The sequence below is a fragment of the Hippopotamus amphibius genome, chromosome 2 (assembly GCF_030028045.1).
Source record: "Hippopotamus amphibius kiboko isolate mHipAmp2 chromosome 2, mHipAmp2.hap2, whole genome shotgun sequence".
Taxonomy (NCBI): domain Eukaryota; kingdom Metazoa; phylum Chordata; class Mammalia; order Artiodactyla; family Hippopotamidae; genus Hippopotamus; species Hippopotamus amphibius.
In genome coordinates, this window is record NC_080187.1 from 88,482,401 (window position 1) to 88,510,075 (window position 27,675).

General features: G+C 35.9%; 1 protein-coding gene across 6 annotated transcripts in view; it reads left to right on the forward strand.

Annotated features, from left to right (window-relative positions):
* Positions 1–3,882: 3,882 nt before the first annotated feature.
* Positions 3,883–27,675, forward strand: part of ZDHHC21 (zinc finger DHHC-type palmitoyltransferase 21) — a 68,566-nt gene continuing 44,773 nt past the window's right edge. The window contains exons 1-6 of one of the 6 annotated variants that reach the window (XM_057722624.1): positions 4,020–4,224; positions 10,782–10,915; positions 14,113–14,139; positions 17,748–17,946; positions 19,213–19,311; positions 25,820–25,931. In XM_057722624.1, the coding sequence (XP_057578607.1) occupies positions 17,793–17,946; positions 19,213–19,311; positions 25,820–25,931 (365 nt within the window). In that variant the 5' untranslated portion in view covers positions 4,020–4,224; positions 10,782–10,915; positions 14,113–14,139; positions 17,748–17,792. Of the gene's footprint in view, positions 3,970–4,018; positions 4,225–10,781; positions 10,916–13,596; positions 13,732–14,112; positions 14,140–17,747; positions 17,947–19,212; positions 19,312–25,819; positions 25,932–27,675 lie in introns of those variants that run through there. The other 5 variants (XM_057722623.1, XR_009051405.1, XM_057722625.1 and 2 more) reach the window with 5 other exon arrangements.

The following is a 27,675-nucleotide window of genomic DNA, read 5'->3' on the forward strand; positions in this document are numbered from 1 at the left end:
ATCCCTAGTAAGAAATGAAAATAGCACGTGGTTTGGGGCATCACTGGTCAGTAACCACCCAAAGAGAGGCTCTTAGCATAATTTCTAACTGCTGCATGACCTTGGCAGAAACAATGTTTTCTATTAATGTTGCAGCTGCCTTCATCTGTGTCCGTCCTCCTAGCCTGATTAGTGGAAGGGCTTTTATTTTTATTTTTTTTCTCTTTTCAGTCCAGGCTGATTGCCGCTCTTTCAATTCCAAAGAGATTTTAACTCTTTCAGCATCCCGAAATCTAAACTCACTTGATGATTCACTGGGATCCATTTCCCCACCTAACCAATTGTAAAAATTTGGGTTCATCTTGACTTAATAGGCCCCTCTAGAGCAAACATCAAACAACCTTATAAAGTCAAGGCAAAGCCACGTGGTTTCACTTATAGGTTCCAGTTTAGGGGATTTAGAACTTTCCCAAATGCCCCAGCACTCTGCCTTTCGATGATGCCAGTGCCTTCACAAATAGTCTTTCCAGATTAGAGCAAGTCTATTACCCTACTCCGAAAGTTTAATGGCTCCTCATTGGGAATCTTGTTGTCTTTGAAATTCAGCATGACTTGGCTCTGTTCTACATTTCCATTCTTCTCTCCGTGTTTTACATTTGAGCCACACAAAAGGGACCCTTGTACTTCTACATCTCCATGCCTTTGCTTACACTTTCCCTCATCCTGGAGGGATCCTCTGTCCTAATCAAAATCCTATTCTCACTTATCTGATGCAAGAACTTTCACCATGAAGCCATTCCCGAATCATCCTGTTGACACTACTAGCTGCTTCTTTAGCACCCCCAGAGCACTTTGTTTACACCTCTGGGTAGCACTGCTTTTCTTCTGTCTCCTAAGAATGCAGTGCTTTTAGAGTTATCCTTGATATTTGGGGGAAAAAAGGTTGTTTGACTTACTCTCTGTGTCCTAGGGAAAGTTCTTCACCTGAAGTTCCTGACTTCATTGTGGTTCTCTGGGGACATGGGAAGGTGGAGTATCTTGTGAAACTTTATGTATACCTCTGTATGTACATGTTTGTATAATTGTGTAATTCGTTGGGAACACAGTCTACAACTTTCAGCAGATGCTCACAGAGATGTTTAACCCCAAAGAGGTTAAGAACAATTATTAGAATATTAGACTGTTGTGGGATGGGCACTCTGCCACTCAAACAGATGGGGGAGATGACTATAAGCAACTGAGAAATCATGCATGTGCATCAAATGTGGGTGCTTAGGGCATGGTACCCAGCTGGGCAGGTGGAGAACGCTATCCACCCCATAGCTGCCAAGCGCTATTAGCCAGTACTGATTAAACTCTGGACTGCTCTTGCACTGACTTTAGGAAATTGCAGTAAAATTCTGTCCTCCTCAGTCAAGGCACAAAGCACAGTTGCTGGCTGAGTTTATCCACATAAATGCCCTGACTGTGCCTTTGTGGAGAAGCCAAATTGGCAGTGGCAGCAATGCTACTTGTCTTGTCTACTTTTTCTATTCCCAGATAAATATTAGTTTGATTAATAATCACATTTCAGTCAGTCATAGGCACCCTGAAGACTAAAATTCTGCAGGGAAAAAATAGTGCATGACATATATCTTTTCTCCATCCTTAGAGTAAATAGAAAATCTCCTCAAAAAGATTACATGATGCCATATCTTCCTTTTCTCACTATAACACAGGTGTCTAAGTATATGGGTTGCAAGACAACGTAGGCAATGTTGAACATGAATGCCAGAACTCTGACTTGACCTTCAGTGTAAGGAATAGATAGGCCCTTGATGGGACTTCTTAACTGCTCGTGCAAAAAAGCCTCATGATTTTGAGAATGTTTTTCCTGCCACTTCTTCCATGCTTTTCTTAGAAAATTCTCTGTGGAACTGACTTAGCTAATAACAGGTTAACATTAAAAAAAGGCACACAAAATATGTACACTTCCAATAGCCATGTGCGTTCACATGCCCATCAACTAAGTCTCATTTTGGTACTTGTTGAGATCATTTGCCACAAATTATTCTCTCTCACAAGGGTATGCTAAGAGACAGCAAAATAGTATGCAATTCAGTACTAGGGTTTAGGGGTTAAAACCCCGCGTTTCCTCCTTCTCAAAGTGACTAGTTATCATTATTACTTCTTTCTTTTCAAACAAATCCAGCTACAAAAATCCTACTGCATCAAAAGCATTATGAAAATCAATGATAATTCTCCCAAAAGCGTGTGTGACAGCCTTCAGACCTAGCCATTCGTGAATGAAGGCACTTAGTTCTCAATCTGAAAAGCGATAAAACTTGCATGTAGTCAAATCAACCCCTACCAATGAGTTCCTCTGGGATTAACAGATAGTATTTTAACCCAATAATTTAAAAATGATCATGCATTAGAATCATCTAAAAGGCCTGTTAAAACACAGATTGCTGGGCTTCACCACCAAAGTTCCTTTCCAGTAGATCTGGGGTGGAGCTGGAGAATACGGATTTCTCATAAGTTCCTAGGTGATTCTGATGCTGCTGGTGTGGGAACCACCCTTTGATAACCACTGATGTAGGACTTTAAGGTTGTAAAGTATTTGTAATTAATTCAGAAACCAGGAAAAACAGGTTTTAAAATATCTAGTAATACAAGGTAACACAAGGGTCCAAAATAAGCTGCAGTGTGTGTGATATTGAGAGAGAGGGAACTCTGGGCTGGCAGGATTTGAGCTGACTCCCAGTCCAGACAGAATTAAGATCATCAGAGAGGAAAATGGAGGGCATTCTAGGATGGGTAGAAGAATCAAGTTAGTTAGAGATAAGACTGGAGGGGTAGGTAGGGGCCAGTTCATGGAGAGCCTTCAATGCCATTCTGTAAAGATGTCAGATTTTCTGTAGCAGGTAATGTTTCTTCCATTCACACAGTATTCCTTCTTTTGCCCGCAGGCACGAAGCTCTAGCCCCAGGTTACTGTAAACATTTCAACCTTCCCAAAGTATTGTTCAGCTGAGGTGAGGGGAGAGAGGGAAGGTTTTAGTGTATCTCTGGTGTTTGATGAAGATAGGAACTGAGATTGGGAGGTGGATTATTTGCACTGTTGAGTCAATTTATTTTTCCTAAGTTGCAGGGATAGGAAAGCCAACTTTTGGATGGCGTCTGAAACATTAAGTAAAGCTTGTTTCAGTATGGATTTTGGTTGCCGACAGGAACAGGAAAAATCTTGGATGTCTTGGGCAACTTTGGCTCCTGTCACATAGAGGGTCTTAAGTGGGCAAGGCCATTCACTAGAGTCCGGTGCTTTTCAATCTTTAAGGTGCATGTGTAGGAATCACCAGCAGATCTTGTTAAAATGCAGATACTAATTCAGGAGGCCTGAAATGGTGCATTTCTAACAAATTCCCAGAGGATGCTGATGCTGGGGACTGCAATTTGAAGCAGGGTACCAGAGGACATCCAGAGAGGGTTCGGGGTTAGAGAGGCCCGTGGGGCATCCCTCCCGGAGGAAAGAAGGGGGATAAATGCGATCCTTAAAGAAAGGCCCCTCTCCAGTCACCGAGGAGAGCGGGGACAATGGTATGGAAGCAGGAGGGCGTGGGCAGAGCGGGGAAGGTGGCAGCCGGGGAGGGCGACGGCGCCGAGGTGCGTCAGGTACGAGTGTTCGCGTGATGGCGGTCCGGCGGGGCACGGGGTCGTGGCGCGCCGTCCCCCGCTCGGAGCGCGATTTCTGGTCTTCAGGTCCTCGGCGGCTCCCATCGCGGCTCCCGGGCGCGCAGCGGGGACCGCGGCGGCGGCCGGTCCCTCCACCGCGCGGGCAGGCGTGCGCTTCACCCGCCGGCACCGGCTCCCTGGCTCCCGGAAGCGGAAGGGGAGCGCAGCCCGGCCTGGGCGGCGGCGGCGGCGGGACCAGAGGAGGCGGAGGCGGAGGCGGGAAGAGCCGCCGGCGGCCGCGAGAGCAGCGGCGGGTTGAGGCGAGCCCCCGGCGCCGGTGAGTGTGTGCAGGCGCGCGAACGCCACGGCCGCCCCCGGCCCCCGGCCGCCCGGCCGCCCCCGGCTGCGCCCCGGCCCCGCGCCCTGTCCCCTGGCCGCACCTGCCCTCGCTGCCGCGCAGAACCCCGGCTCTTCTCCGCGCCCTGCCAGCCTGGGGCCTGGCCTTCCTCCCAGCATCTTCAGCCGGGGCTTCAGCCGCCCGCCAGCTGCCCCTCCCATTACTGGTGGTGGGTGGGTTCCTGCTCTAGGCAAGGTGATTTGGGGTAGTTTTGTGTGTGTGTATGTGTGTGTGTTGTTTTTGTTTTTAATTAAAAAAATCTGTGCCCTGAGTTTCGCGCGTGTGAACTGGAGTTCCGCTCTCTACCCACGCCCGGAGACGTGCGTAGGGATCTGGGATCTCTCCTTGCCATCACAGCCTGTCATTCATTTCCAGATCTTTGGGGTGAGGCTTCAGGGGACTGGCAGGAGGAGAAATGGTTTGCACCTTTACTGACCTTCTGCCTCCCTCCCCCAGATCCAAGAGTGGGTTTGGGGGAATGGCTTATGGATGCAGCAGTTTGCACTTGTTACCGCTCGCTGTAATAGGCCGCTGGATTTTAACTGGAGAGTCCATTTAAAGTTGTGGTCCTTCTCAAGCTGTATTTGGGTCATCTTTTAAGATCCCTTGTGAGTCAGTGGAGGATGGCTGTACCTTTAGGGCTAAGAGAACCTGACTGGTTATTACTTGAAAATATTGCAATATTGCAGTCTATAAAAGTACCGGAGGAAGAAAAATCAAGGTCCTTGCGAGCGTAGTGTAAAGTTATAGTGTACAATAAAGACGACTGAGGATAATTAAGCACGCAGGTTAAAAATAGTTGTCAAATGGGTCCAAGGCCTAGTATGCTGATATGTGTACTTTAAAAATTCACTACTTTCCTTGTAGTAAAGAATAATAATAATTACTATCATTTGATGACTGCTTAGCATATGCCATTCCTGGACTAAAAGGCTTTTGGTGTAATATCTTGTTTAATCCTTCCAACTCACTTGATTTTACATATTTTAAAGATAAAATCTAGAGAGATGCTTTATTTTGCCTTAGGTGTGCTATGTTGTCATGGCAAAAAAGATTTTGAAGAGTTAAGATGAGTAATCAATTGGAGAGAAAGAACCAAATGACTTGGTGTTGTAAAAAGAAAAACTAGATTTTAGTTCCATTGCTGTCACTATCTAGCTGTGGAGTCATGGGTAGGTCAGTGCTTACTTGGCTTATGCTGAGTTTGTAAATAATTTAAGACCCTTTAACGTGTTAAAGGTACTTTGAAAACACTTACCTGAAGAAGTAATTAGCAAAGTTATATAAAAAATAATGAAAAATGTATAATTCCATACTTTTAGAATAATATTTGGTGTAGTATTATTCCAGAATTCCTCATTTTAGAGTTAAAACAATAGGATTATATTAAGTCCCTTCAAACTGTTGTGATTTCTGTTTAACATACTTTCAAAGCCATAGTTGGAATAAATGAACTAGCGCATATTTTAAATAAAATGATGATAACTGTGTCACATTGCCTATCTCTGAGGTGTTTTACTTAATAAAGGAAATTTAAGTATTTAAAAATGTAAACACGTAACCATTAGCTTAATAGGTAACTTCTAAAGAAGAAGAAATCAGTGAATCATAAATTTTTTTTAGTTCTTATTTACTCATTGCCTGATTTCTCTAATTCATAGAGACTGATTCAGAATCTGTAGAAAAGCACGTGGATAAAATAATGTCGTGTATTAGTGAAGAAATGAATTGAGAAGTCTAGTAATGTCTCCATGGAGCTTTTTTTCAGGAACTGTAATTGAGTGTGAGTCAAAATCTTTTTCAATGTAGAAGGCTACATAGTGTCATTATCAGTACTACCAGGCATCACAAGGAAGGCAGAGGAAGAACTATTTTAATTACCAGGAAGTTGTTCCCTAAGCTCAGTTTTACTTTTATGTTAAGGAATGAAGAGGTTTTGTACTACTTTAGTAAAACACTAGGGCTCAGTTTCAACTTTTCAAATGCACTAAATATAAACAGCATTTTAGAATCTAGTACAATAACCAGTGAATCAATCTCTTATTAAAATTGAAAATGTTTTGATTTGAATCAATAAAAAAATGTAGATGAATGACGTGAAAAAAATGGAAAACATCAGCCTTGCTTATTATCAGAATAGTGATTTTTTTTTTGGTTAAGAATCTTTGGTAAATTGAGTTAGCTTCGTTTAAAAAGCATATCTTAATAGACATGAAATAGCACTGCTCTCTTTGGTAGCTGCCTTCCCCAAAATATCTTAATCAGATGGTAGGTTATTTCCCTCTTTTGATGTACCCTGGGAAAAAATGTGATATTTTCCAAGATTGTCTTCTGTCTTTTAGGCCTCCTCTTTCCCTGTGCTTTTCCTCTCAGGTATATTAACTTTATCCATTTAAGAGACTGAGTAGGTTTCTGCTCTCTTGATCTATCTGTTGCTGCCACTTCCACAAAAGGGCAGGTTAGGTGAAATTAGTATTTTACTACTCACTGATTCATTCAATTTTAATTTTAACTTAATGTACTCCACTGTGATCTCAACCAGGCTTCTGATTTTAAGGCTTTTTTCTGTAGTTATGGAATGAATAACTTTTTTTACCTGCTGCAGGATTTTCAGCTTCAGCAAGCAAGGAGAGATTTTTCTTTCTTTTAGTGTTATTGTTTTTAAATCATGTCTACTTTGGTAAAGCCTGGTGTGAAGGAAATCTAATTTAGCCTTTTGGGGTTGGGTTTTTTTTTTCTTTTTTCTTTTTGTTTATTTTTTTGTTTGTTTTTTTCAAACCTCTTCTTGGTGTAACTGGATAGAGGTAAGTAGCTGGCTTGCCTTTCTTTATGGAAGAACATGCCTGATTCATGCCTAGGAAATGCCAGAGCCTCATTTCTGGCTTTTACTGTAGCTGAAGGTTTTTCCTTGTTCTGTTTTTGGAGCAAAGGTTGTCCTGTCCCTTTTCCCACACCTGTACCTTCCTAATTGAAGAGTCCCACAGAGACATTTTGTACTGACTGAAACAATACTTGGTAATCTTTAATTCAAGTTTTTTTTTTTTTTTTTTTTTTGCTTTGAAGTTATTTTTGCTTTTTGTTAGGAGATTCTGAAGAAGTGTGTCATTGTAGTGCAATACTTTTAATAAGGGTATTAATTTACATTTTTTTCACTCATGAGGCAGGTACAGAGAAGAGCAACAGCTTATGTTTGGTTCTGCCCAGAATATAGTGATTTAAAGACTTGTTCTAGGAAGTGGTACAGGTTTGCTGTGCTTTGGCACTTTGCCTGCCCACATTTTCACAGGGTCTTCCTGGAGAACTCAGCAATTGGGTCAGGATTCCCTACTTTAATTCTGCATTCTTCCTTAGCTTTTGAAATCAGGTCCTGATTTTCTGCCATGCTTCATTCCTTAACTCACCAGTCCTTCTGCTTTTACCTGAAAGAGATTTAGTTTACAGGCTTCAGCTCAGTCACTCTGTTTTAGATCAGATCTCTGTGTTTGGTTTTCTGCTTGAAGAGACCTGATGCCAGCCTTGTGGAAATACAACCCCTGGACATGCTTACAGTATGATGTGAGCAAAAAGGCTGTGTACTATCTGAGGTTTGTTATCTCTGACAAATAGTTCTCAGACTTCAGTGTGAAGTAGATAGCTTGGTATCACTGCTTTAATGATGGTGACCCAGAAGCATTGTTTCATCCTGGAATTTGTAAGACTAGATGTAAAACTCATCTTTAAGTCCCCCCTACCACCCACCCCCAAACTCCTCTTTAAAGTTACCATTATTGGAGGTGTTTCTCATCTGCCAGGCAATTTCTCTTTTACGTATGACAATCACCTTGTGTGTTGATATTTTTATCACCATTTTAGAGATGGTTAAACTGAAGCTTGAAAAGAAACTGAAGCTTGGAGAGTTATTAAGAGGCTGTGTCATAATTCGAGTGTGGCTCTCTTAATCCTGCTCTATTGAAATAAACTGAATACCTCTGTGATATTTTAAAAATTGAATTACCTCTTTGGCTAATTATCAAAAATAGCTGTATCCTGATATTTTAGGTAGAATCACTTGACTAATTTTTCAGAGTTGATAAAATCAGAAGTTTAAATAGCTATATGAATATGTTTAAAAGCATATAGTTGTAAATTTATGTTTTTAAGATTCATTTTAAGCTGCAGTTATAAGGTTTAAATTTTATATGTTTGTATAATATATTAACCATTTAATTTTGACCCTGTGGGGGGATGTTTGTTTGTTTGTTATGCCCTGTAAATTGTCGATTGCAATCTTTCAGATGTAGCATCGTTAAAAAATACTTAACATTTTGTCATTATAGAACTTTGAGATATTTTTTGTTATCACAGAATTCCTTGGGTTTTTAAGACCAGATTGCTTTTATATCACATGGGTGAGATTTGATTCCACACTGATGGCGATGCTGAACTAGATAAAATGTTTATCTTATTTTGGGCACTATGGCTGTGATGTAGTTCTAATAACTGTAAATGTAAAGTAGGATTTTTTCCTTGATTTTAAGCCAGTAAGCGGCTAGGGTTTGACTTATGGATGGTTGACTTGTGCTATTACCTAATGTTACTGACGGAAGCTACTGTTTTGCTGCAAAATTAAGAAGCCACCCTAGAGTCATAGCCTTAGTAGAATTACTGACTTTGGCTGTGTTTCAGGGCACTTCGTTGTACCACACTTAATTCTGCCTGAGATATTTTCTAGAAGATGAATTCATCCATTGCTATTAGAGTAGCAGCTCCTTTAGTAAGTCATTCTGTATTTTGTCTCTAAGAAGCAAATGTGCAGCCAAGGAGACTACTTTAAATTACTTTAGAAAGTTAGAGTAGAAACAAGTTACATCTCACAGTCTAACAGTCATGAACCATAGAAAAAGTGACCCTGAGAGAAAATATAGTTTAAAAAAATGGTCTGTAAGGGCAATGGAAATGTAATGCTAATGCTTTAGATGCTTTCCCCACATCTTCAGTATGTAATAGGTTCCTACTGCTGTGGTAAGCAGTATGTATAACAAACTCGCAACTTGTCCTTTATTTCCTTTCTTGGAGAAGGGTACCACCATTCTCCTAGACCCTAAGCCAAAACCTAGGGAGTCATCCTAGAATCTGCCCTTTGCGTGATCGATTACTTCACCCCATCAGTTTTACTCATTAAGTTCTTATTCCGCCCCCCTTTCCAGCGTACCTCCTACCTTAAGTGTTCCTTCCTCACCGCCTCCCCTTCCCACTTACTTTAGAAGTTACCGCTTTTGGGGTATTTACCATGTGCCCTGATTTCTCACCTGAGTGACCAGTAAGCCTAGCTTATTTCATATAGTCAGTCTTAGAGCTTTACCCATCCACCCAAGTTCATTTTTCAAAGTGTTGCTGTTTACAAAATACACATTTTATCATGGCATTCTTCTGCCTATAATCCTTCATTGCTTTCCAAACCACTGTGTTCAGGTTGAAGTCCAAACGCATTGGCATGGTTTAACAGTGTTTTTTATTCTTAGATCACTTTCTGTTTGTAGGTCATGAAATCAGTCTAGTAGGCTGTGACCAGCATTATATATTTTTATTGAAGTGAAATATAATAAAATAGTACAGTATCAGAATACGTCACATATAGTCAGGGTAAATATCACTTCATTCAACTTTTTCAGTTCTGTATTTTATGTATGTGAAATACATACTCATATATCTCATATTTCTGTATATATGTTACCAGATGTTCTGAACTGTATTTCTTAAAGATGCTTGTGGTCGGAAGGTAAAAAATGTTTTATCCCATTCTTCCATATGCAGTGACTCTAGTCATTTCAGTTTACCTAGATTTTCTTTGCCTGCCCTTATACCTTTGCATACTCTGCCCTCTTGTTCAGAAGAGCCTCCATTCTTCATCTAGCTAACTCACAGGTTTTGCTGTCTCCAGAAATCTTTTCCTGATGGTAACTTACCAAAATAAATAAATTTTTTACTGCAGCCTAATTCACATATAAATATTCACATAACTGAAAAAAGTTCCAGGAACCAATATGCTTCCTATATGAGATGCATTATTGCTCTATCTTACTTTGTCATACTTGGTATTGATCATGACTGTTTACTAGTCTGTCTCTATTGAGACTAGGGCTGGTCTCTTTTTTATCTATACCCAGTGCCAAGATGTAGTAATATAATTAATAGATAGTGATTGAATTAGTGAAATACCGAATCAGTATATGTTTTTTAGAACTCTTTATAGTATTATTGTTTAAGCCTGAACTTGTAGAAACTAACTTTAATGTTTGATTCTCTTAATGGTTTCATTATAGGAGAGTAACCTTTTTCCTTAAAACGTTTAAACTAACATGTGCTTTTATTTTAAACTCTTTATTTTATGTTTATCAATTGTGATTAGATAGTCCTGGCCTAACATCTTGATAGATATTACATGGCATTTTGTCACATCAGTGACCTCAGAATTTATTGACATTTTGTGATTTGTGGTCAGGAAGTTTGGTGAAGCCCAAATGTTGGACACGTAATACTAATTTGATTTTATGGGATGTTTCAAAAGAGAGAACTTTCATGTATAAAGGTAATCAAATAAAGATTTTGGGGGGCTGGCTGGATTAGCTATGAAAGCACAGAATTAAGTGGAGTTGAATCATTTTATTTCTAAATTTAAAGTTTTTTGTAGTTGACAGTTTTATGGTTAGAGTATTTAGTTGCTTACAGTTTTTGTCTTTGTTGTGAGTTCTTATTTCTTAAACCATTACTAGATTCTCATGGAAAGCTGCTGTTGAGGAGAGATCCATTGGTTGAGATGTAATAAAAAAAAAAGAATGAATCAAGATAGAACCTCTAAATGCAAGTACCAGAAAAATTACAACACATCTCAGTGAATTTGCAAGTGGTAAGTGCATTTAATTTTATGTAGCATAGTATCCTTAAAGTGTTATGTTTAGATGAATTTAACAGTCTTTAACTTACAAAAAAAATGATAGTTACTTTATGTTTATGTAAAAGTTTTCATATTAAATTTTAACTACACATTTTCTTAAATAAGGTTTTTTTCCATAGGAAAAAAAATTCTGTAAATAATATGTTTCAGAAACATCTTCCTGAATTATAAGTCTTATAAGGCTTTACAGCTGATGCTTCTGTGCTGCATTTTGAAGATACTAATTTTAAAAGCATTTCATATAAGGATAATACATAGTGATAAAGAGAGGCTAAAATTAAAAATTTTGTTTGTAAGATTGTAACGTCACATCACACCTCATTGGCTATCTTTATTTTTCAATTGGTTGAGAAGAATTTAGAAGTACATATGTTTATTAATAAACTTAGATGAACACATAAATATATATATATAAAATGTGACAGCATTTCTTCTCACTACTCTTTCCTTCCTCAGCCCAGTCATACCACTGTTAACAGTTTGGTAGATGTGTTTTCTTCCACACATACAGAAATTACTTATACGTATTTTTTTCTAACAAAAAAAGTCATGTTATACAACTTTTTCTATAACTTATTTTCCCCTCCAGCATTTAATTATGAATAATTTTAAACAGAAGAGTTGTAAGAATTTTATAGTATAACATCTGAATACCCATCACCTAGATTCTACAGCTAATATTTTACTGAACTACATCACATACCCATCCGTCTGTCCACCATCAGTCCCCCCCCCCCCCTTTTTTTGGATCCATTTGAAAATAAATTGCAGACATCAGTACACTTCCTTCCCCTTCTGTCCAATACTTCAGCATCCATATCATTAACTAGAGTTCAAAATTGGTTTAAAGGACTTTTTAAAGGTGAATTTACGTACCTTGAAATGCACTAATCTTACATGTATTGCTGAGTTTCAGCAAATGTATAACCTGTGTAACTCAAACTCCTGTTAAGATAGAGATCTTTATCAGCACCCCAAAAAGTTCCCTTACACCTCTTTCTAGTTTATCTTCCCCTCCCTCCAGGAAGCTACTGTGAAGATATTTCCCACTGCCAACACAGATTTTGTTGTATAACTTGCCTCTTTTCACTCAGCACTGTGCATGGGTAGCCATATGCAAATCTATATCTATTTCCTTTTTTTCTTCCTTTTTTCTTTAAAAATTTCAATAGCTACAAATAGTCTATACCATGAATGTATTATAATTTACTGTACGACCATTCCTTCCCTCTACATGGGCATTTAGGTTGTGGCATATTTTTGTGATTGCCAAAAGTGTTGTATAGAACATCCTTGTATGTATATATACCGTACACTCTAATGAATACTTTTGTGGATATTACTAGAAATAAAACTTCTGGGTCAAAGAGTTTGACAGCGTAATAGATACTGCCAGATTGCCCTGCAAAGATGATTATATCAGTTTACATGCATGTCAGCAGTGGGTGAGAGTGTCCTTTTCTCTATGCCCTTTCAACATTGGGTGTCATCTGTCTTTCTAAAGTTTTGTCAGTACAAAGGATGAAAAATATACCTAGAGATTTCACATTTTCCTAATAAGTAATAAGTAATGACTAACCATTGGATTTTTTTTTCATTTGTGAATTGCCTCTCTATGTATTTACTTTGTATGACTCTTACTAGCCAAATGATATATTCTGTTTTCTAGGGATGCTTTGTCTTTTAATTTTGTTTCTGGTGTGTTTTGAACTTCAGAAATTTTACTCTTTATGTGGTCAAATGTGGCTTATGGGTCTTGTTGAAGATATTCCTCATTCTTATAAAGCCACTTGTTATATTCTTCTACTAGTTTTGCTTTCTATTTGGAATTTTGAAGAGAAGGAGAAATCACTGTGAACTAAGGTGCCAGGAAAAATTTCACATGGAGAGTGAGATTCAAGTTGACTTTGAAGTATGAGCTGAATTTAAATAGAGCAGACACAGTGGTAGAGACATTTCGGACAGAAGGAGTGAGGGAGGGAATATATTTTTCATGTTCATGGAGCAACAGTAAGATCACTGGCTGAGGTGACGAGCCACATAAAACATGTGCAAGTTGAGAGAGATGCACTTGGCTCGATTTCTTATAAATTATTTTGGCTCACTTTTATCATTTTCTAAAATCTGCATTCTGGTATTATAGTTTTCTGTCATATAATAGTTTTCTGTCACTTTCTTTTCATAGTGACTTCCATATTTTCCCTGAGGAAAATACATGGTGAAATTTAGTTGCCTGAAAAGGCAAAAAAGGAAAGATGGTTTCCTACCAGAGTAGTTCGAACATTGTAAATATTTACATAGTCTATTTTATTAGAGTTGAGTTATAATTCCTTCAAAAAAAGAAAAGTCGTGCTGTAGTAATTTACATTATTAATGAAGTTAGTCATAGTGCTCGTTTAGTTACCAGATATCAACCCTCAAAAATGTTGAAGTACCAGTGTGTCCACTAGTTACATCAAAGAGTTATGAGCTCATCATTTAACATACAAATTAATATGTTGGATTCTCTCGCTGATGAGAGTATTTGCAAATGCCACCCATAAGACCAGGTCGCAGCGTTCTGTTCAGTTTGGTTGCTGCTCAGGATGTGTAATAGTTTCTGTTCAGCCATGAGCCACACCTGGTAGATATTAACTGAGTGGAGCAATCCTGCAACCCTACCAGTTACACAGTTTTGGTTGTTATCTGACGTGGAGCTCTTGGAAGTTTAGTTTTCTTCTCTACAATCCAGCTGTAAGGATTATGTGGCACTAATTTTCACTAATCAGGTAGTTAAAAAATATTCAACATCTTATTCGTTAATTGTTTTGTTTTCCTATCCTTAGCTCACTTTTCCTTGGGGGTGCTTCTTCTTTTAGAGCTTGTTGTCTATGTATGTTTATATCCAGGAAAAACAGACACATTTTAAACTATACTTTTCATTTATAATTTCTGTTGTGAGAAATGTCTTGCAGTGATAAGAAAAATTTGTTATTCTCTGGTAGAGGAGAATAAAAATAGAGTTTTTTAAAAAACAATGAGTGATAATTTTGTTACTTGTTTTGCTGGCTTGTATGCTTTTCTGTTTCTAATACTAATACATTTAGAAATAAGTAATGAAATTACCCTGTTCTATATAATTATTGGAATTCATTGTCTGTTTTTTTCAGTCCTGAATGGAACTGAAACGAAAGAAGGTACATGAAATCAATGATATTGAACACGTTGAGAGACAGAGCCTTTTGTCATTCTTTTAGCACTTGATGGTTGGCAAGACTATAAAAATAAACATTCTTTTTCATGTTTCTCTTTTAGGCATGTTGATAGTTTATCATTTGTATTTGAGTTCATTTAGTTTTTTAAATAATGATACCTAAAAAATTAAATCCTCTGTGACTTTCCTCACGTTAATGATACTGATAGATCTTTTATTTTTTTAATTAAAACGTAATGAAGTTCACCTTTACTTTTTTAAGGGTCTAGGCATTATTTCTATTTCAAAATTCGTACATAAGTACTGTTTGAGACCATATGTGATTTAAAGAGTTGGGTGGTGTTACATTTGAGTTCTTGTCTTTTTTTCTGCTGTCCCAGTGTTTCCAGGTTCTAGGGATAATAGAATAGGGGTATCCTTTTAATATTAATCCTGATCTTTTTTTCTTTGTCCTGATAGTTTTGTAACTTTAAAGAACATTGGCAAGACCATTGAAGGATAGTACCCTGAGGCTCTTCAACTGATAAGTTATTCCTAGAATGAAGTAGTCTGGGATATAAGCTGGATATCTAGGAGTCATCCTCCAGAAGCCTCTGGTTTGATTCTATTTCTTCAGTTGATCTCTCCAAAACTAATTTTGGCTTTTGCCTTCTCTTAGCCTATATGATCTTTGTCTTTCATTTCATCTTCTACATCAGAGCTTTAATACTGTATTTAAAGTATAAACCTCATTATGTTAACTGTCTGCTTTAGTAGCTTTCCAGTGCCTAAGAATGGCATCTTTGTATCCATCATTATTTCTGCCACTTGCTCTCCAGTGAAAGCTTTATGATTTATCATGGCAGTTTGTGATACCTCCTACAATGTTTACTCTTGTATACCTCCTGCTCTTCCTTCTGTTTTCAGTATTGTCACTTTTCTTTGCTTGAATAACTTTTACTCTTCTTTTTTTTTTAATTTAAATTTTAATTTATTTATTGGCTGCAATGGGTCTTCCTTGCTGCGCATGGGCTTTCTCTGGTTGCGGTGAGGCAGGGCTGCTCTTTGTTGCAGCACACGGGCTTCTCAGTGCGGTGGCTTCTCTTTTTTCGTGGAGTACAGGCTCTAGGCAAGCAGGCTTCAGTAGCTGTAGCATGCAGGCTCGGTAGCTGTGGCTCACGGGCTCTAGAGCGCAGGCTCAGTAGTTGTGGCATACAGGCTTAGTTGCTTCATGACATGTGGGATCTGCCCGGACCTGTGTCCGGGCTCAAACCTGTGTCCCCTGCATTGGCAGGTGGAAGTCCCACTCTTCTTTTAAGATTGCACTCAGCTCACTCCCCTACAAGGAGTCTTGTCCTGATTTAATTAGTCCCCATCTTTCTGTGCCTATTATAAGATCTTGTCCACATTCCTGGAATGTATTATATTAAACACATTTTATGACTCTTTTCCCAATTAGACTGTTAGTTCCTTTAAGCAAAGACCATATCTTATACATCATTGTATCTACAGTGTCTAGCAAGTGACTAGTATATAGTGGAGGCTCAGTTAATATTTGTTGAACCAAGTTCAACTCATTGCTGTACATTGGAGCCTTAGTGAAGCTCTTGGATCAGTGGTTCTTGGATACCAGTCAGATGTATTGAGACACCGGGATAGCATTTTAGAAGGTTTTTGAGCATTACTCTGTAAAGAATTATGATTCAGTAGATCTGGAATGAGGCCTGGAAATAAGTATTTTTAAAAAACTCCTCAGCTGATTCCAGTTTGCTTACAATTTGAAAAACATTGTCCTAGTTTATTATTGTATTATTCCGTTGTATTTTATGTAAAAGAGTTGCCCCCTAGACCTTATATAGTAATTTATTATTTAAGGTTTATAAGTTATATCTACTAAAGAAAGGATATATTTTAAATCACTTTTTTCATACCATATGTAAAAGTATCTTTTTTTTTTTAGCTCTTTATTGGAATGTAATTGCTTTACACTATTGTGCCAGTTTTTGCTGTACAACAAACTGAATCAGCTGTATTTATACATATATCCCCATATCCCCTCCCTCCCGCAACTCCCTCCCAACTTCCCTATCCCAGCCCTCTAAGTCATCACTCATCATCGAGTTGATCTCCCTGTGTTATGCAGCAGCTTCCCACTAGCAATTTTACATTTGTTAGTGTATATATGGCGTTGTCACTCTCTCACTTCGTCCCAGCCTCCCCTTTGCCCCCCACCCCCGCCATGTTCTCAAGTTCATTCTCTACATCTGCATCTTTATTCTTGCCCTGTCACTAGGTTCATCAATACCATTTTTTTAGATTCCATATGTATGAGTTAGCATACAGTATTTGTTTTTCTCTTTCTGGCTTACTTCACTCTGTATGATAGACTCTAGGTCCATCCATCTCACTACAAATATTTCAGTTTCATTCCTTTTTGTAGCTGAGTAATATTCCATTGTATATATGTGCCACATCTGCTTTATCCATTCATCTGTTTATGGGCATTTAGGTTGCTTCCATGTCCTGGCTATTGTACATGCTTAACTTTAAGCATCTCATTGTGAGTCCTATTAGCATTTTGTTAACACTGAACTGAAAAAAGCCCCATTTAAGCTGGAGTCTTTTCGAATTGATAGTGATATTAATTGGGCCTCCTTCCATTAATTTAAGTATTTTTGGCAATTTTTAATTACTTTTCACTTTTTATTATAATTTTCCAAAATGACTTTTAAATATTTTATTGTGGTTTAAAATTAAATTAAATTGAACAAATCTTAAGTGTATAGCTCAGTGAGTTTTTACATGTGTATGTATCCGTAAGGCAACAGGTCAACATATAGAACATTTCTAGCTCCTCAGAGTTTCCCCCATTTCCCTTTCCAGTTAATAAACACCCCTTCCACCGCAAGATGAGCATTCTTTTGGCTTGTATGACCATCAGTTACTCTTTTATTTTTTTAAAATACTTATTTATTTATTTGTTTGTTTGTTTATTGAGGTAAGGAATACGACTTTATTCAGAAAGCCGGCAGACCAAAAAGGTGGCAGACTAGTGTCTCCTAAAAACCATCTTATCGGGGTCTGGATGCCAGTTTGTTTTATAGAATCAGAGAGGGAGAGGCTGTGAGGAAGTAAAGTTAAAGGGCCATCAGTCTTGCAAAAGATCTCGGGGAATGACCAGCCTCGGTGAGGGGATATGTTAATTTCTTCTTTTCTGTAGCCATTCACAGGTGGGCAGGGAGTTACTCTTATGTACAAAAGTTTTTAGTAGTTTTAATCATATCTTTTGGTGAATATGTGCCCTCATTTCTCTTGAGTTTATACATGGAATTGCTGAGTTAAGGGCAGACTTGTGTTTAACTTCAGAAGGTAATCCAGTTTATACTCTATGATTGCAGTTCATAATGAAAATTGAAATTAAATTATTTGAAGCTTATGGTGAAATTTGAATAGCCTGAAACTTCCCTTTGTTTTCCAAAGTGTTTTATTTTGTCAAAAATACATGTACCAAGAAAACTTATGTCATTTTTATCATTGCCAAAAAGGTAGTTTTGTTTTATTCAAATAATTTTTCCTATATAGGTAATTTTTTTCCTTTTTCCCTTTCCTTAGGTTCATCTTTCCTTGTGAGTTGGTAGGCAGTCATAGGACTGCAAAATGGGTCTCCGGATTCACTTTGTTGTTGACCCACATGGTTGGTGCTGCATGAGTTTGATTGTCTTTGTTTGGTTATACAACTTTGTTTTAATTCCCAAAATTGTCCTCTTTCCTCACTATGAAGAAGGACATATTCCAGGCATATTAATAATAAGTAAGTTTCTAACTCTTTATTTCTTCAGATAATTAAAGATTTTTTTCCCATTGTGAATGTTTTTGGAGTATAATACCACTATAATAACCTTCCTTTTAATATTATTCAGTGCTGTTAATATGAAGTTATTTACTAAATGATGGACATTTTTTAAAAGAATGGCCTTTATGTATTTTACAAGGTTAGATAAATGTGATATCTTCATATCTAACTCTATAAAAGATAAGACCATTTTGTTTAAAAACAGACTGGCACAATAGTGCTATTCCTGTAGGTCTGTGTGTATTTTTAATGTTTCTGTTATATACTTATTGCAAGTGTGGAAGGAGTTTTAAGAATGATTATAAATACATTACTGAGAAAAAGTTTCATGATATAAAATTATTGATTATGATTTTGATTGTGATAATACTTTGAATTTCTGGATAATTATTTTCTCCTGTAATTCACTGGTAATGACTTGCTTTTGATTAAAAGAATAAGACTGAAGTGATATGTTTTACATGTACATGGCTTTTATAGTTTCCGTGTACATTATGTCATTTTGACCTCATAAGGGCTTTGGGAAGTATAATCTGTTTTACAAATGATAAAACTGACCAATACCGTGCAGGCAGCCGTGGAGTTAGCACTTGAACAAAGTTTCCTGTTACAGGTGCAGTCCCTTTATTTCCCCCAACAAAATGCCTATTTCTTTTTCATCTAGAAGATAGAATTATGTTGAATGGATGTATTTTCCCTTACTGTTATTTTTTTCTTGTTATGCATTTTAAAACACAAAAGTTTCTAGATTCTCTATTTTCAAATTAAGCATCTTAAGATCTGTTGAAAAGAGCAATTGAACATCACTAACCCAATGTAATTTTGAAGCTAGCCAGTTAGAGTTAATGAAAAAGTTTAATTGTAGAATAGGATAAAATGCTGCTTTGATTCTGTCAAATATAGTACATGCAGTAATTAAAAGGGGTTCATTTATACCATAGTTGATAGAGAATTTCTGTTAATAAAGAATCTGGTTTATAACAAGTTTATTGGGTATTATTATGCAAAATAACTATTTAAAATTAGTACATTTTAGATAGTCCTCTTGGCAGTATTATTTGATGAATGAAATGAATTAATCATCTTTTCATCTTATCTTTGAAAATTATTTATCCTGATGGTATTAATTAAAATATACATTTAACCTTTAGATATGCTTGTTGAAAAAATGTTTTGAAGGGTAAATACTAATCTTACTTATTTATTTGTTTGTTTATTTCCAAGTATTCTATGGCATTGCCATATTTTGTCTGGTTGCCTTAGTGAGGGCCTCAATAACTGATCCAGGAAGACTCCCTGAGAACCCAAAGATCCCACATGGAGGTATGGTATGGTACTCTTCAGATTCATCAGTTTTACAATACCAGAATTATCATCTTTTTTAATGTATTATTTGCCTTTAGTATATTAATTATATATGTCATCTAACGCCACTTTCAAGTCTTTCCTCAAACGTTTTCTTTCCAGACGTCTCAATTTAAAACCACAAATCCCAGCGGATTCCTCCTATCTCCCACTCTCTGGCTCTCCTTTGCAGTTTACTTGTTTATTTATTTGTATCTCCCTCCTCCCACTCTAGATCTATATAACCTCTGTGAAGGGTGTAGTTTTTTGTTTTGTTTCCTTCATTTGTTTGGTACTGTATATCCTTAGTGCCTAAACAGTCTCTGTCACTTAGTAATAGGTAAACATTTGTTGAGTGATATATAATTATCTGAGAAATTATATTTTTATTTAGCAAAGGAATTTTTTGATGGTGCCACTTAAACCTCATGATATTATTGATATAGTATTGCTTAGAGTAAATATTTGTAGTATTATAATACTATTGCCTATACTTCTTCAAGTTCAAACGATTCAGTGAAAAATTTGAAAGCTTTTTCATTCTGGTGTCAATGAAGGTAATTTTTGGTTACTTTATTGCATAGTAACCATTCAGGCAACACACAAAAAAATACAAATGTATTGCATGTTTTATTACATGCCAGATATCGTAAACCTCCTTTACCTTCTTTCCCGAGTTTCTCTTTTTGATCATTTGCTATGTAAGCTTTGAGAACTCTCTCTATTTTCTTTTAGGAAGAAATTTATGACTTTGTTATACATATAAACCAGGAAATTTTTTATAGTAATTCAGTAGTTTCCAAACTTGCTGTACGTAAGAACCCCCAGGGAGCTTTAAAAAATCTCAATGTCCAGATCACATCCCATATTAATTAAATCAGAATGTCTGGGGGTGAGAGCCAGGTATGTATATTTTTGAAAGATCCCAGGTGATTCTAATGTGTAGCAAAGTTTGAGAAGCAATGTACTAATTCTTTCCAAAATTAGATTAAGTGGCAAATCACTTAGTGAGCCTCCCTTGAGGTTTGTTTTTTTTTTTAAATTTATTTATTTTATTGGCTGTGTTGGGTCTTTTTTTCGCAGGCTTTCTTTTAGTTGCCGTGAATGGGGGCTGCTCTTCATTGTGGTGCACGGGCTCCTCATTGCCATGGCTTCTCTTGTTGTGGAGCATGGGCTCTAGGCGCGTGGGCTTCAGTAGTTGTAGCACATGGGCCCAATAGTTGTGGCTCACGGGCTCTAAAGCGCAGGCTCAATAGTTGTGGCGCACGGGCTTAGTTGCTCTGAGGCATGTGGGATCTTCCTGGAGCAGGGATCAAACCCGTGTCCCCTGCATTTGCAGGCGGATTCTTAACCACTGCACCATCTAGGAAGCCCCTCCCTTGAGTTTTTGATTGTTTTTTGAGATCCATCATTTGGGGCTTACTTGGCCTTACAAGTTTAATGATTAAATGGGAATGATATGACACTGATATTTATGTAGCTGTAGAAGTTTCTGAAAATTATCTTGAATATTTAGTTTTTATTAATTTTTAGAAACAGTATCACTGTCACTTAGTGGTTATTGTATGTGTGTGTGCGTGCACCTGTGTTTGGGCAGGGAGGATGGCACTCTGTAATTTGTATAGAATCCCTCTTCTCAACGAGCCTAAACCAAAGGCTCTCTAAAATATCAATACATATATTTTCTACTTCAACTCTAAAACCCAATGTTCTCAGAAAATCAGTGAAGCAAGCTTTTCCTAACTTGGGTCTCATTTCTGATGAGATCTTTAGTTTGCTGTGATCAAACATTCAAACACTTGTTAGATACTGCCAATCAGTGACAGGGGCCAGGGAGGAACTATTTTTTCTTGAAAATCTCATACCTTGTCTAAAGGTAGTGGCACTAGTCAGCTACAGTGAAATTGTCATGCAGGCCTGGTATTCTTAGACCTTGCACTTTTTGAAGAGAAAACATGGAATCTCAATTTTTATGAGATTTCATGATTTTAAAAAATATTGGCAACTAATTCAAAATTTTAAAAGCAGTGTTTTAAAATAAATACCAGATTGAATCCACCTGAAACTGCTGTGTTACCTTTAGCTTATACGCTCCAGTGATGGAGGACACCAGGGCATCCTGCCAGCTATTTGGATATCTGCATTATATCTGGTCTCATTGACATTTGGCCTGTTTTTCTTCAGTGAAGAGTTCCCATTTGCCCAACTGAAAAAACATGCATTCATTTATCACATTTTAATGGTTCCAGAGTCTTTTGGTATCTTGTAATATGATCCTCATGGTAATTGTATGAGGTGGGTAGAAGGGGTAATGAGAAGCATAGATTGTCTTTCATAGGTCACACAGCAGGTTGTTACAGAGCTGCTGTGAGGCCCAGATCCTTGTCTCCATCATCTGTTTTACCGTGGATCTTTATACAGATTAATTATCTTACCTCTTTATTCACCTTTGCTTTGGTTTGAAGCAAACTAATTGAAGTTATCCTGTGCTTTTTGGTGCTGGTTACCTGATTATTGTGTAGATATAGTTTTAACTTAGTAAAAAAAAGTTAACGTTGGAAACTAATATAGCATGACTAAAGAGCTGGGGCTACAAAATAGTGACATTTATTCAGCATTGTTTTAAGGTTGAGCAGCTTTATATTTTTATATATTTTTATTGAACTCTTTAGAAAAGGAAACTTAAATCCTAATACTTTTATTATTTTAACTATTTTTTAAAATTGAATTACTCTGAAATATTTTACATGCCTTTCTGTTTTTTAAACAGAATAACTTTAGTCTCTATGTGACCCTCCAAACATGAGGCATTTTGAATCTAAGAGAATGTTCCAATGTGTAGATCCCCAGAATTCAATTTTATAAACTTTGGGACATGTAGATGAAATAGTCAAGTGAAATCATTAAATGTCTATTTAAATTACTCACATGCATGTTTAAACTATAGAAATAGTACTTTTTATCATCTTTGAATTTTATGAAATGATATTATTCAATCTCTTAACTTTTTAAAAACAACTTTGAGTATAATTCACGTCATGTAATTCACTCATTTAAAGTGTACAATTTGATGGCTTTTGTATATACACAGAGTCATACAACCATCCCCACAATCAGTCTTAGAACGTTTTCATCATCAAGCTCTTAACTTGCATGTTAAGACTTCCATGTTTTTGTCATCACTAGTGCCACTTTCTTCTTATTTTTATTTTTTTATTGATGTATATTCCCCTTGCTGTACATTGCATCCTTATGACTTGTTTATTTTATAGCTGGAAGTTTGTACTTCTTACTCCTCTTCGCTTACTTTGCCCCACTCCCTCTCCTCTCCCTTCTGGCAACCACCAGTTTGTTCTTTGTTTCTTGAGTTTTGTTTGTTTCTGTTTTGTTTTGTTTGTTCATTTATTTCCTACATCGGCAACCAATTCTGTCAGAAAACCCCTATTAAGATCCAATCTTTGTATTGATTTTTGTAGTTTCAAGCTGTATTATTGTCCCCAAAATATTACTTTGAGATTTGAATTATAGTAATTGAGTAAAGGCCCCCAATATGCGAGTCTTTTAAAAGACTCAAATCTCAAATAGAACGTGATTCCTTTTTTTGAGGGATAAACCAAACCAAATCAAATCTTGCTTTGTAGTCATTCATGCATTTATAGCATTAATAAAGTTCCCTGTTAAACAATGCGATGCTGTTTACCTTACATTAAGGAGCATCTATCATTTATAGAGTTTACCTTTTTTTTTCTTTTATTTGTTTTATGTTTTGATTTTTCTTTCCTTTAAAAACTGTATCTGTTAATTTTTAATCTTCTATAGCTACCGTAAATTAGCAGTTGGATTCTGTCTCCCCTAGGCTTTCTTTTTTAAGAACTTTTATTGAGATACAATTGACATACAATAAACTGCATATATTTAAAGTGTACAAATTGGTATTTCCCATAGGCTTTTATTTTATTTTGTTAGATGGGTAGTACAAAAGTCTTATAGGTAATCATCAGACACCAGAATGTATCAGTCACCAAGATCCTATCTGGACATGAATAAACCCTGAAGAAGAAAAAAGGGAGAAAACTAAGAAATGGTTTATAGATACATAGGGTAGGTTAAAATGGATGGCTTTTCTTCTTGCTCTGCAAAGCAATAACAGATGATACTTTAATTAAATTTCTGGATTTTAAAAATAGTGATTTTTTTCTTTGTTTTCTAAAAACATAAATGTGTGTGCTTGTGTGTGAAAATGTACATTTTCATTGGTATTTTTCATTTTAGATTTTTATATCTTAAATTGAGCCTTCAATGGCTCAGATTCTTTCTTTGAACAAATTTATGTTCCAGACCATAGGTCAGCACAATCTTCTATACTGTTAAGGGCCAGATAGCAAGTATTTTTAGCTTTATGGACCATATGGTTTCTCTCACAACTCCTCAGCTCTGTCATTGTTGCCCAAAAGCAGCCATAGACAGTATGTAAATGAATGGGCATGGCTATGTTCAGATAAAGCTTTGTTTACGGGCACTGAAATTTAAATTCCAAGATTTTTACATGCCACAAATTATTGTTAATATCATTATTATTTTCAATCATTTAAATTTGTAAAAAACATTCTTAGCTCATGGGTCATACAAAATCAGATGGTGGCCTGGATTTACCTGTGGACTGTAGTTTGCCAACCACAGTCTACACTACAGAATGAATTACAGTCTTTCTCTGACTATAGCCAAACATTTCTTTTCTGAGGACACAAGATTTTGAGTATGAAACAATAATATATTCTTTGGAATATTATATGCTGAAAATGCCGGTAGAGAATACCCAGTATTTATCCTTTAAGGGGCTGGTTTAAGAACATAAAGTTTTCATGTTGTCTTTTAATGAAAATTGGCTCATTGAAGAGAGTCTTCTTCCTGACCATAATCCTTGTAGTATGTGAATTCAGAGTTTTAACATTGGGATGTTTGGGAACATCTAGCTAAGTGGAAAAAAAAAAAGCATATGCTTGTGACACTGCATTATGCTACATATGACATGTCTATTTCACTAACAGTTAAATTATAATAGTTTAATTGTACCTAAATTAAGCTGTAATATTGTTGCTCTCTCATGTAATATGTTTTCATTAAAATAAGAACTGTAAGTAAGAAATGGAAGAGAATTTTATTTTAAAATGAAGTATTTTAAATGTAAAAGATAATTTCTCAACTTTTGTATTATTGGAACAAATGATTAATTTGGTATAGCTTTTATTCATGCTTTATTGATTTCTTCAGAGACATTTGTAGCAGAATGTTTTTCTAACACTTTACTATAAAATTCCAGTATATTGATTTTACTTCTGGCTATTAAACTAGAAATAATTTAATTAAAGTAGGTTATCTTTTTAGAAAATTGAAAACTACCCACTATTCTCTTCTGTTACTTATGTTTAGTATCTTTCATTTAAAAAATTTTAAAATTTTTATGCTTTATTTAGCAAGGATTTAGTGACTACCTACTGTGTGCTAGGTCATACTTTGCATATACTAATATTCACTCTGAGTATTGGAGTTAGGTTAATATACTGTGCTCATACTTTTAGTGAGGTTAGGCTGTAGTTTTCCATAAGTGATACAAGGTTTAAGAATTTTTATGAAAGTAAAATTCCATTTCAAGAAATATTAAAGTGATATGTTCTGTATAACAGTTATCTTGTCTTCATAGATGACTGTCCCATAGAGTTTTTATGTATCTAATTAGAGCAATTCTTAATGAAAACAAATGACTTTTCCCTTTATTCCTGTAAACTTCATGTTTTTAGCACAAAGCTTAATTGTGTGCTATTTCACAACAGACTAGAGGAAATTGCTACTTGGTGGTAGGATAGAGTTTTGTAAAGAACTCCTTTATTTCCGTTAAATAGTAATTTTCTTGTAATCGTCTTCACTTCTGAAACTATTCTAGTACCTCTTAAACCCATCTGAAATCTTTTTTCAACCCTCTTTCGTAAATTTTCCCAAATGAATCCATTACTATTTTTAAAAAAATGGTTTCATTTGGGGAGTTTGGGAGGATGCCATCTCTGTTTTTATGATATTATACAACTGATTTTGGCTTATTAATGTATGAAACCAGTACTCAGCATTATTTCTTCTTTAGAAAAGCCTTTAGATAATACATTTCTAGAAATTAATTTGTTTACATAAAATTCTGTTTTAATATAGTAATTTGGTTGTACTTCAGGGTTTTGTCATTAAATTTTACTTATAGCAATATGCTTAAACCCAAATATGTTGTTTTCTATCTCTTAATTTGACTGTTAATAGTGTATTATCTTTATAGTGTTTAAAATTAGAAATGTACAAAATAAAACATGCATGGAATAGAGCAGCAGTGTTTATGGCAAACATTTACACTGCAGAATTCCTATAAACTCTTCTAAACACTTGTTGCTGAATTTCAGCATTACTCATGTACCTTTATTAAATGGATTTTAATCTCCTTCTCTAGAAAGGGAGTTCTGGGAATTGTGTAACAAGTGTAATTTGATGAGACCGAAGCGTTCCCATCACTGCAGCCGCTGCGGCCACTGTGTTAGGAGAATGGATCATCACTGTCCATGGTAAGAAATGAATAATTCACTTTTTGGAAAAAAAAAAAAACTAGTAAAAAATAAATCTTAGTACTTAACAGATTTAAACAAAGGTTATATTAGAGTTACATAGTTTAAGAAGACCTGTTATTAAGGATATCTTTGTTTGATCATATGGTTCTGTCAACTCCCAAAGTCATTTTTCCAGAGATCCTGTATTTTCTCACAGGGAGATGTTTGAGCAGAAAACTAAGAATTAACATGCACCCAAATATACAAAAGAAATAAGATGGTTTTATTAAATGAGGCAATATATGTAAAGCATTCAGTATAGTATCTGACATATAGAAAATACTTAAATATAAATATAGTAGCTGTTTGTTTCTAATTGTAATAAACTGTATACATCTCATTGTTTGTATTTCCCTTCCAATTTGTTGAATTAAAGAGTAACACATTTCAGATACCCTTATACCTCATTTTCACCCCCTTTCAGCCTTTTTCAGTGTTATGTATTGGATATAGGTATTAACATTACATGCTGGCTAGGTGTGTAAAAAGTGGTAGTTAGCTGACTCTGCTGAACTGCCAACATTTTTGGTCAATAGGGGGCTCTCTTGTAATATTTAAAGAAAATGTTCAGTCGAGAAATAGAATTTTTGAAAACAAATGCTGTGAGAGTTCTGCATTGTATCTCATTTCAAAGCTGTCACAAAAATCTGTGAAAAGATATTGTATTTAATTCTGTTTTCCTAGCCTGGGATCTCTGTATAAATATTTAAACTGGTATGGTATAGCACTTTATAAATATATCTATATACATGTATTTATGTTTGTACACACATACATGCATATATACAAAGTTAGCTACATAATAATCTTCTTAAATTTATAATTGTATTTATCTAAAGTTGACTCAGGGTAGAGTTTAGCTTTGCCTAATAATGCTAATCAATTTAGGGTTTTCCTTATTTTTGATAGCACAAGTTATTATTAGTAAGTATTTGGTTTTCACTATAAAATTTAAATAGAAGGTAATTTCCTGAGATTAAGAAAAAATAAAAGCACTTTGTTACTATGTAAAAAAAAATTAAAATTCCATCAACAGGACAGTTTAGTGCATAACATACAGTTGGTGTTTAAAAAATGTACCTTGAATTTAAACATTAACTCTCAAGTGATTTTACAAACCTCAGTGCTTTGTTTACAATTATAATAGTAATAGATTTTTTTAAAGCGGTGTGAAACATGTATTATCGGGTAAGTGATAATCACACTGAAACACTCAATTTTACATACTTTTTTGAGTAATATTTCTGTTTAAAATGTAATTAATGTTCATGATGGTTGGATATTGGAACTTCCTTTTAAGTGAATGCAATAGCTTAAGCTTAAAAAAAAAATCAACTAGGAACATTTTTGGTACCATGTAGATTAGTGATTTTATTTATTTTCAAGGAATAAAGACTGGCTTGGTGACAAAATAAAGTGCTGTTTAACCAAAATTCTAAGATTGGAGTGAGCTCTCTGTTCCTAGGCCTTGTGCTTCCACAGTTTTAGTCATCTTCTCAGAGCACCAGTGGGAAGAAGAGTGGAAGTAGAAAGAGTTGAAGAATAGGAAAGGAGGGTAGACCAAAGGCCTGAATAGATCTAGGGATTTATGTGATTGAATTCCCTAATAGAGTATTGCTGAGATATTCAGAGAGTGTGGGAAATGTATAGTGTAAACTGAAAGCAAGGAGAATTTTTGATATTTTCAGAAACTGCGTTAACA